Genomic DNA, 10,292 nt, shown 5'->3' on the forward strand with positions numbered 1-10,292 from the left:
TCTCTATTAGCTTTAGCGTTTTCAGCTATCAACACTAGCATCTTCAGCGGCCAAATTCAGCTTACATTATTCACACTAGCATTATCGCAGGTAATGCTATTTAATTATGATTATGTTAAAAAATTATTGTTTTAAAGTTTTTAAAAAATAGTTTTTATGTGTTTAATAAATGTTTATCCTTGCGACCTAAGGGGTGTTTTGGATTTTGGTCCTCTGTGCGATTGAGTTTGACTCAGGACAAAGGCAAAGGCCAGATTTTTGTGCTGTTCCACTATCAGCAGCAGCGTGCTGCTCTTTGGCCCGGTTACTCATTTACAAACAGCACAACGGTGGGCTTTAAATGGGAGGCAGCAGAGCACATGTGATCACTTCAGACAGGTGGACGAACATGGAGGCGGTGAAGAGGTGGAGGTCAAGCTGGAGGTTTCCCACCACCCTGCTCTGCATCTATGGATTCTTCAGCACCGTTAAGCCGCTGGAGCCGTTCCTGATCCCTTTCCTGACTGGACCGGACAAGAACCTGACAACTGAACAGGTACAACAACAAAACCATGAGCTCTTAAAGCAACTCTTTAACCAAATGGATAAACAGGGAAACTGTGATCTTATGTTGAGTCATTTACATTCTTATCATGAAGCTGAAGAGTCAAACTATCTTTCTTTCTAAGTGGATTGATAAAAACTTTAATTTGCTGCTGCAAAGTGATAAAGGTGGGACCATAAATGTTTAGGGTTGGTTTGTTTGTTTGATTGGGTAATCATTTTCCTATTATAAACCACCATAATTAATCTTAATCAAACCAGTATTAATTAAAGGACACAATTCACAGATAAATGGCAGAATTTCACTAAAAAATTAACTGTTTCAGGCATTTTTTTCAAACCAAAGTCTTGAAAGTAATCATTTTTAAAAAACGGATGGCAGTGTGATGTTTTGTACTGATTAACCTAAAGCCAAAGCAAGGATTTGCAGTAAAAATAAATGTTTTATTTTAACAAACACTTGTAGATTTTTTGACCGGCATTTAAAAAAAAAAAAAAAAGGAACCTCAAATTTTAGAAAAATGTACTATTTAACAGAATCTCTTTCCAGCTCCGTTATTGTTGAGGAAAAAAAATGAGCTGAAAAGTTTAACATTTTTGAAGAACAGATTTCTGTTTGCTGGTTTATGATGATAAATTTGTCATCAACACAACACAAATCAGTTTTATTACAGCGAGGAAAAGTCTAAATAAACTGACTGCTGCAAAAGCTCACTAAACTCTTTCTAAAAGAAATAAAAAAATATTCTTTTTACATGTGTTTTTCCATGAGTTTACATTTGGAAACCACATCTGAAGCTTAAGAAGTTGAAGGTCAGATAACAATTTCCTAGAAAGCATAAAAAAATCTGCTTTTTTATCAACTGAAAATTGTGTCGAAGTGAATGACTCAAACATTCAAAGAGTCAAAGTCTTCTATAATCCAAAATAATCTGTTGTCAATCTGAGGGTGTGCGGGCTATGGGATGGAGACACCTATAACTATGAGATTTTACATTGAGTTTGCAGCTCTATTCTGGGATTATTGAGATTTTTATGAAGGATTTTAAATCCGAGATTATCATATTTTCCGGAGTATAAATCACAGTTTTTTTCATAGTTCAGCCAGGGGTGCGATTTATACTCAGGAGTGACTTATTTGTGTTTTTTTTTTTGTTTGCTGTTGTTGTTGAAAGACATAAATAGGTTCATACATTTGTTATTTTCCCAATAACAACCGCTAGAGGGCGCTGCATCCGAAGTATTTGCTACTGACAGTGGCAGAAGAAGTGTCGTCCAAAACAAACATGGAAGAGAGTCTGATTTTTTTCTCTTAAACTCTGATATTTTTTATACAGATCAAAATATTAGTATTCTTATATTTTTTTTCTTTATTTTTTAGCTACACTGGGCTTGGTGGATTTGTTCTGAAATGTCAGACTTTTCTCCTAAATGTGCGACTTATACTCCAGAGCGACTTATATATGGTTTTCTTATTCTTGATTATACATTTTTTGCTCTTGTGACTTATACTCCAGAAAATATGGTAGTTTTCCTCTTCAGGTAAAGCTGATTTCCATAAATCTTCTCTGATTACCTAAAAATCCTTTGTGATGGTACCCATACAGCAGGGCTGTCAAACATACGGCTGGTTTAATCTGCCGCAGTCATGAACACAAAAAATTATAAGGATGTTAAAAAAAAAGCAAGTTTCTAGCCCATTCCTGTGGTTACTCAGAAGTAACTGCAATGTACAATTTCACCACTAGGGGAAGCAAAATAAACACAAGACCGGCATGACAAGAGATCAAGAAATAATTTTATTAAACTATGCAATAATTAGGGATTATCTATTAGCTTGTCTGAGGCATTTTTTCCAACTGAGTAAGAAACAAAACAAAAACAAGGATAAAGAAAACAATTTGACCATACATTTTTTTTTTTATTTTTATTTTTTTTTTATTTATTTATTTATTTATTTTTTTGCTATTATGTTACTGGACTGCACGGTGGCGCAGTGGTTAGCGCTCTCGCCTCACAGCGAGAAGGCCCCGGTTCGACTCCCGGCTGGGACCTTTCTGTGTGGAGTTTGCATGTTCTCCCCGTGCATGCGTGGGTTTTCACCGGGGACTCCGGCTTCCTCCCACCGTCCAAAAACATGCTTCATAGGTTAATTGGTGACTCTAAATTGCCCCTAGGTGTGAATGTGAGAGTGAATGGATGTGTGATTGCGGCCCTGCGACAGACTGGCGACCTGTCCAGGGTGTACCCTGCCTTCGCCCTTCAGTAGCCGGGATAGGCTCCGGCACCCCCGCGACCCCGAAAGGGAAGAAGCGGTCAAGAAAATGGATGGATGCTATTATGTTACTGGTCCGCCCACTTGAGATCAGACTGAGTTGAATGTGACCCCTGAACCAAACTGAGTTTGACACCCCTGCCATAGAAGAATGATTCCAGGTCCACAAAGACATACAGCCAGGATGATGGTTTCCATGTGGTAACGGTGTCTTCCTGTCAGGTGAACGGTCAGATTTTCCCGGTGTGGACGTACTCCTACCTGTCCGTTCTGGTGCCCGTGTTCCTGCTCACCGATTGGCTGCGGTACAAGCCCGTCCTGATGTTCCAGAGTGCAGTGCTCTTCATCACCACTGCCCTGCTGAGGTGGGCAGACGGTGTGGCGGCCATGCAGGCCATGCAGTTCTTCTATGGAGTGGTGACAGCCAGCGATGTGGCCTACTTCTCCTACATTTACAGGTCGTGGGATGTAAAGCTGACGTCAGGGGGAGTGATCTGTGTGGTTAACTCTGAAATAACACCGTTTGGTCTGTCACAGTGTGGTGGATCTGAAGAGGTACAGGAAGGCTACGTCCTACAGCCGCAGCGTGCAGCTCCTGGGCTACACAGTGGGCTCCATTCTGGGTCAGGTGCTCGTCAGCTTCGACCTGATGTCCTACAACCACATCCTGGTGTTCACCATGGTCCTCACCGCCAGTGCTTTAGTCACCTCCTGCTTCCTGCCCATGCCGGAGCAGAGCATGTTCTTCCATCCAAATCCCTCAACAAAGAGAGGAGATGCCGACTCCAACACATCCATGGACGAAATTAAAGAGGAGGACAAAGGAGAAACAGAGGAGCATCCACAGCAGGAGAAACCAAAGGAATCTGCTGATTCAGAGAGTTGTGGACAGGTTGTCCTGCAGCTGTGGAGGGACTTCTGCCAGTGTTACAGCTCCAGACAGCTGCTGTACTGGTCGCTGTGGTGGGCAATGGCCACATGTGGATATAACCAGACTGTCAACTATGTGCAGGTTGGTTGGTGACCATATAGAAAGCAAAAATACACAAATACAACCACACCTCCATACTATAGGTCAGCGGTCTGCAGCCTGAGGCTCTGGAGTTATATGTGGCTCTTTGATGGGCTTTGAAGAAAAATACTAATGATTCAAATACATAAAAATGTGTTTGGTTCATTTAGAATTTTACATTGAAATGATTTTACTAATATATATTAGTGAAATAAATGCTGATATTAGACTAAATCAAGAGGCATTAACCACTCCTTCAACACTGAAAAGCATAAAAATAAGTCAAAAATTCTTATTTGGCACAAAAAAAGGGGGTAACAAAAATAGTCTTACCAAGAAATCTTATTTTAAGAAAAAAAAATGATTCTAAGACATGTTTTCTTAAACTAAGATTATTTTGCTGTTGAAAAACATTATTGATTAAATGTTTTTCTTTAAAACAAGGGTCTTTTTACTTTCTTAAGATTCCGTTTTTGAAACCAAAACTGTCTATTATAAGAATTATAACAATCACTAGAATGACCATGACAGACACTTTGGATTTAAATGAAAATATCAGAGTATTTGGGCTGCACGGTGGTGCAGTGGTTAGCGCCCTTGCCTCATAGCAAGAAGTTCCTGGTTCAAGTCTCAGCTAAGGGATCTGAAACAGAAACACCAACTGGGGATCTTTCTGTGGGTTTTCTCTGGGGTCTCCGTCTTTCTCTTACTGTCCAAAAACATGCTTAATAGGTTAATTGGTTGCTCTAAATTGTCCCTAGGTGTGAATGTGGGTGTGGCCCTGCGACAGACCGGCGACCTGTCCAGGGTGTATCCTGCCTTCGCCCATCAGTAGCAGGGTTAGGCTCCAGCAGCCCCGTGACTACAAAAGGGACAAAACGGGTTTAGAAATGAATGGATATCTCAGAGTATTCGGGATTATATAGGTAAAAACACAGGAGGACGGTAAATTAAGACTTCAATAACTGAGTATTCCACTTTCACAAAAACTTTATAGCCTATTTGATTTTGTTTCAAGGAGTTTTCATCTCTATTTTCCAATTCACGGCAGTCTTTTTTTGTACTTTTCATTTATATATCTCTTGGGTTTAAAATAAAGCTATAATTTCGATCAAGATAATAAGACTCAGACTCTAATGATAAAACGTCAGAATAAAATATATTCATATTTACATAGTCAGTATTGGTCCATATATTGATTCATTAAAATATCGCGATACTTCATTTGGCAATTTATTGATTCAGAATGTTGTCTAAACGACACTTACTTGTAAGCAAACATGTTGTTCAACATCTTACTTTTGTTTTTCACTAAAGCCCTGACTGCTAGTTGTCAGCAGCAGACCGAACTCCTTTTAGCAGCTACACACCAAAACAACAAGATCTCAAAAACTATCTTGTGTTAGATGTTCACTCATCACTAACGTTGCTTTTATTGTTTCAGAGCTTAAAAAGATGATTAGTTTTATCTTGGGATAGATACCAAATTATGAAAAATATATTTTATATGTCATACTCTTTAAAAAGAGTATGACATATAAAAAAATATATCGTGATTATTTATTGTATCGTGATACCATATCGCCAGACTCTTTCCAATACACACCACTAGTCGATAGGGTTTTTTTTTTTTACTTTGAAGGTATTCAATATAGATCCCTCTGTAGTAAAACAGTCTTCTCTTCTGCTGCACAAGTAGTTGATGATCAGAAGCAAAGTTCTTCAAGTAAATAAATTGCATTTTAATTGCAAGTAAACCTGCTGCTGTAGGAGGATCTTATTCCACTTAGGAAGTGTTTTATTTTGAAAAGAACTGTGTGTTGCAGTCAAAACTTAAAAAAAAAGGTGTTTTTTGTATGTAGAAAAATATAACTGCTATAAGTCAATTATTGCAAATATTTAAAAGTTACATTTAATAAATAATATCTTAAGAGCCACAAAAATAAAGTTGTATGGTGGGACTTTTTTGTCTATAGGAAAATGGACGAAAATTTTAGGTTGCCAACCCCTGCCATAGGCCAAGTTAAGAAAACCTAAATGTGTAGAATTAATAAACTACTTGCTTTAGTTCATTTAATTGTTTTTAAGGTCATTTCTTAACCCTGTGACTTCAGGTGCTGTGGGAGCACGTGCAGCCGTCTCAGAACTTCAGCATCTACAACGGAGGAGTGGAGGCAGCTTCTAACCTTCTGAGTGAGCGACCCCATCCTCAAAACTCCCCACATCAGACAGAGCTCTGCTCTAAGCTGCCGTCTTCCTGCAGGTGCCGCCACTGCCTACAGCGTCGGCTTCACCGAGGTCAGGTGGGAGCAGTGGGGGGAGCTGGCCCTGGGGGGTTTCTCTGGACTGGGAGCCGCCGCGCTGTTTCTCATGACTTTCGTTGGAAACATTTGGGTGTGTTACTGCGGCTATGTCGTCTTCAAGTGCCTGTACATGCTGCTCATAACGATAGCAATGTAAGACGCTTCTCTTCCTTCATTTTTAAAAACAATCCTGAACTTCAACAAAAAAAAACCCCACAATCCTTTGCTTCTTCTAGGTACCAGATTGCAGCCGGGCTGTCGATGGAAAGGTACGCGCTTGTGTTTGGGGCAAACACGTTTGGAGCTCTGGTTCTCCAAACCATCATCACGTCTGTGGTGGTGGACAGCGCAGGGCTCGGCCTGACCATCATTCCTCAGGTGGGGAAACCCACAGCTGATTTCTTAACCTTCACGACTTCCTAACTTAAACTAAAAATGTCCTTTACAGTTCACCATATATGCAAGCTACTTCCTGGTCATCTCTGTGGTTTTTACTCTTCGGGGGCTCTTTAGTATCTGGACGACACGCCGACACAAAGGAAGGAAAAGTGAAAAAGGACCTCCAGATTGTGAAGAACACAGACTTTGAATGTTTCACTATTACTGTCAACTGAACTAATGCAGCTTTTGTTTATTTTCATGCCAAATAAAAGATAAATACGGCATTTTCTTGCACATAAACATTAAGAACACTTTGAATATTGATTTTATTTAAAATTCATTTTAATATATATATTTATATATATTTACAAATTAACTTAAAATTCTTTCATATCCATTGAAAATGACGTTCAGTCTATAAGCGCTCCTGTTCCCAGGTTGGGGTCAAGGGTCATTCAGGAACGCGGGTCTCCATCAGCTCAGCGAAGGGGGAAGAGGACGAACGCCACGCCCACATCTCTGATGCAGCATTCACGGATTTCATATTTTCACAAAAAAAAAAAAAAAAAAAAAAAGCTTCTGCTTTTCAATTAAACAATTTTTGTTTGGTTGTTTACAAATGCAGTGACCGGCAGTAACCCCAGCAACAAACCCTGGATGTCTTACAAATACTGATATGCACAAAGAGATCGTCTCTAAAAGGAACACATACAGAACTGCAGCATAATGAAGAGGATATACTGTATGCAATAAGTTAATTCTTTTTTTTTTTCAGCCAGTTCGATTATAGGTGGTGGCTCAGTAGAGAGCAGGCCAGTTTCACAGGTACATCAGGGACGAGAGGATCAACCTCCACCGTCAAACGCGCCACCAGCTCGTTTTTGCAGCCACATTTGTGACACTCTGCCATAGAAAATACAAACTCTTACAAACGTTGTGTTTTTTAAAGCTACTGGTGAAACAAAAAACAGTGCAAGAGGTGCAAGCGCCAGTGGTTGACCCTGCAGAGGACAGGATGGAGCGCTATAAGAAGGGGTTGGTGGAGGAGCCCCCAGCTGGGTACTGTGCAGGTGGAGCCACGCCCTGAAACGAAACAACAGGGACAAACTTTTGAAATCCATCGTGTGGAAACCATTATCAGGAGGAGGAGCGCCGCTTCATCGCATACAGAGATCCCTTGTTTATTAGGAGTACTTAAAATAAAACCTGTGATAGCTCAAATGTATATTTACAGTTATTACAGATGCAGTCAAGGAGAAAAGCAGCTTTTCTCCTTCAGAATCTGCTGGAATTATCGTGTTAACAGTTGAAAAGTTACAGTAAATCAAAGAACATAAACACTGTAGCAAAAGTAGAGTAAATGGGAACCGTACTGACCAGAAAAGGATTGTTAGGGACTCCAGGTCCGGGCATCGGCTGTCCAAAAGGAGTCACCATCGGTTTAGCCTGAACAAAGGCTGGGAAACCTCCACCTAAAAAAACAAAAAGAACAACCACCCACTCATCACAGCACTGCTGAACACCGATATATAATGAGTGAGCTTCATCTACAGGACAAACCGTTGGGTTGCTGGGGATACGCCGGAGGCTGTGGGAAAGGAGCCTGGCCAGGAAAGGGGGGCTGGAATGTTCCACTGAAACTGGTTGGGAGGTTGAACGCCGCGGCATTCCCAAATCCAGCGGGCATGCTCATGGAGCCTGTGCCGAAGGATGCTGCGACACGACAGGACAAGCCTGAGCAACACTGACGGATGAGTGACGAATCCCTGTATGGAGCTAAATTGGGGCCAATATTATTTGAAACCCAAATAAAACAAACTGAAGTTACCCCCCTCATCGATTTTGATTGGTCCTTTGTGTTAGCCCCGCCCCAAATGGGCCACAACGTTTTAAAAGTTTTTAAACTGAAATTTTCAGATTCAAAAATGGGGGGGGGGGAAAGAGTTTAAATTGAAAAATAGATTTGAAACAAACAAAAAAAAGTATGAAAATTAAAATTTTGTGGTTTGAAACCTAAACAAATTTAACATTTAAGGCTGGAAATAATTAGGTTTATTTTAGAAGAGCAAAAAAAAATTCAGACATTTTAAATTTTTTGGGGCAAACACACAATTTTTTTTTCAATTTCTTTTATTTGTGTTTCAAAGAATATTGGCCTCAATTTAGCTCCATATCTCTACTGTGTTTGTGGTGGAGGAGTTTGACTCCGAGAAAGCAGATCTTTGTTGGTTTGGGTTATGTTTCACAAGAAAAATACTTTAAAATAAGTTTAAAAAAAAAGAAAAAAAAAGAATAAATATATATTCATGCAGCATTACAATAAAAAAGACAAATCAGTACAAAAATCTGCTTTAATCTGAAAGAAAACAAGACAAAAAAAACATGCAGTTTGTGATTGTTAATACGTTTAAAGGGACGGTGCATAAAAATGTGCTGCACCAAAATGTAGCAAACCTAACCCAGAAGTTTATCAACAAAAACACTCATATTTCAATTTACCAGAAACAAATAAGATTAATAATAAACCATGCACAGGCATGCACCAACCCGCATACAGAAACTGAAATACACCTGCATCAGAAGCATCATTTAAACTGTTTTATGTTCAGGTATTTCCCATTCTCCTGTTTTCTCCGATCAGTAAAGTTTGTCAGAAGAGGAGCAGGATCACTGCGAAGGATTTAAAGGAATTTCTTCAAACATGTTCCTCAAATCTAAGAGCCACCTCACGTCAGATCTGCTCTTCTATTGGTTTCTATTCTAAATGTCATCCATTTCATTTTGTGATTGAGGACAAATACGACTTCAGAATAAAGTCACCTTTTAAATTTTCCCTCCAAAACAGAATCGATTAGTTAGAGCAGAAGTTCACACAGCAGGCGACCTACCAAAAGATGGAGTGTACCCCTGCCACTGAAGAACCCCCATCAGGCCTGTCCACCGTGGCAAGAACAGTCAGACATCAACAGGCTGCAGGTGTTTATTAAATCTTTCTATAGACAATAATGGATGGAAACACCAGAGGGGGCGGAGCTTGTTTTTATTTGGAGATTTACGAATAACTCCAGGACCTATCATAACGAAGAGTTGTAGTGTGGTAGGAAAGTCCGGCCCTGGATTCCATCATTTCTGTGCTACAGTGTAACATAATGAACTTTTCTATTTAAAGAGTTTTGGGCAGGTATCAGAAAACAAACAAACCTGCTGCAGCTGCAACATGCGCCACTCTGCCGTTACACTGGAACGGGTTGGTGGGAGCTGCGGCGGCGGCGGCGGCTGCTGCTGCTGCTGCTGGCGGGGCGACACCAGCAGCTACAAAAGGATTGGTTGACTGTGCTGCTGGAGAAGAGAAATAAATCCAGTCATGTGTGAAAAAGAAAAGCCTGAATCTGTCACAAACAATAGACTTTGATAACATCTGCTCTTTATGCTGAAAATATCACTCTTCAATAGTCTGTAGATAATCGGTTTCAACCGCAAAACCAAAGTTCTTCAAATGGATAAAAAGTGAAGTTATTCTTCAAGAAACTGCTGCATACTGAAGAACTCACCTCCAAAGCTTTGAGGCATGACAGGCATGCTCTGTTGTGCTGTTGATGCTCCTGTTTCAGAGCCAAAAACACTCCTGAAGAGAAGACATGTGTATTAAATAATTATAGGTCATAGATTTATGAACTGCACCACATGGAACAACAAAGGTTGAAACACTAATGAATGTGAAACCTACAAAGCCACAAATCTCTGAGGTTGTGCTGGTCAATTATCACATTGTCTGTCC

At 40.0% G+C, this 10,292-nt stretch overlaps 2 protein-coding genes across 7 annotated transcripts in view; one reads left to right on the top strand and one right to left on the bottom strand.

The window, feature by feature from the left end:
- Positions 1–282: 282 nt before the first annotated feature.
- Positions 283–7,089, top strand: slc19a3a (solute carrier family 19 member 3a). Its single transcript, XM_024276946.2, has 7 exons — positions 283–535; positions 3,041–3,276; positions 3,356–3,830; positions 5,945–6,023; positions 6,094–6,286; positions 6,370–6,511; positions 6,582–7,089. Exons 1-7 carry the CDS (start codon positions 341–343, stop codon positions 6,720–6,722), a joined length of 1,461 nt encoding a protein of 486 aa, XP_024132714.1. The 5' UTR covers positions 283–340; the 3' UTR covers positions 6,723–7,089.
- agfg1a (ArfGAP with FG repeats 1a) overlaps positions 6,839–10,292 on the bottom strand; it is a 20,538-nt gene continuing 17,084 nt past the window's right edge. For 3 of the 6 annotated variants that reach the window (XM_024276939.2, XM_024276945.2, XM_024276944.2), the window contains 6 exons: positions 10,066–10,139; positions 9,716–9,853; positions 9,403–9,447; positions 8,075–8,227; positions 7,892–7,986; positions 6,839–7,597 (listed from right to left, as the gene is read on the bottom strand). In XM_024276939.2, the coding sequence (XP_024132707.1) occupies positions 7,538–7,597; positions 7,892–7,986; positions 8,075–8,227; positions 9,403–9,447; positions 9,716–9,853; positions 10,066–10,139 (565 nt within the window). In that variant the 3' untranslated portion in view covers positions 6,839–7,537. The remainder of the gene's footprint in view (positions 7,598–7,891; positions 7,987–8,074; positions 8,228–9,402; positions 9,448–9,715; positions 9,854–10,065; positions 10,140–10,292) is intronic. The other 3 variants (XM_024276941.2, XM_024276943.2, XM_024276942.2) reach the window with 3 other exon arrangements.

This window comes from Oryzias melastigma, linkage group LG13 (genome assembly GCF_002922805.2).
Source record: "Oryzias melastigma strain HK-1 linkage group LG13, ASM292280v2, whole genome shotgun sequence".
Classification (NCBI taxonomy): Eukaryota; Metazoa; Chordata; class Actinopteri; order Beloniformes; family Adrianichthyidae; genus Oryzias; species Oryzias melastigma.

What these genes read in the sequence shown, in the direction of transcription:
- slc19a3a (XM_024276946.2), top strand. Translation starts at nt 341, where the DNA reads ATGGGAGGCAGCAGAGCACATGTGATCACTTCAGACAGGTGGACGAAC. An exon ending in AGAACCTGACAACTGAACAG is followed by an intron (nt 536 to 3,040) that starts GTACAACAACAA and finishes TCTTCCTGTCAG; the next exon opens with GTGAACGGTCAGATTTTCCC. An exon ending in AGACTGTCAACTATGTGCAG is followed by an intron (nt 3,831 to 5,944) that starts GTTGGTTGGTGA and finishes CTGTGACTTCAG; the next exon opens with GTGCTGTGGGAGCACGTGCA.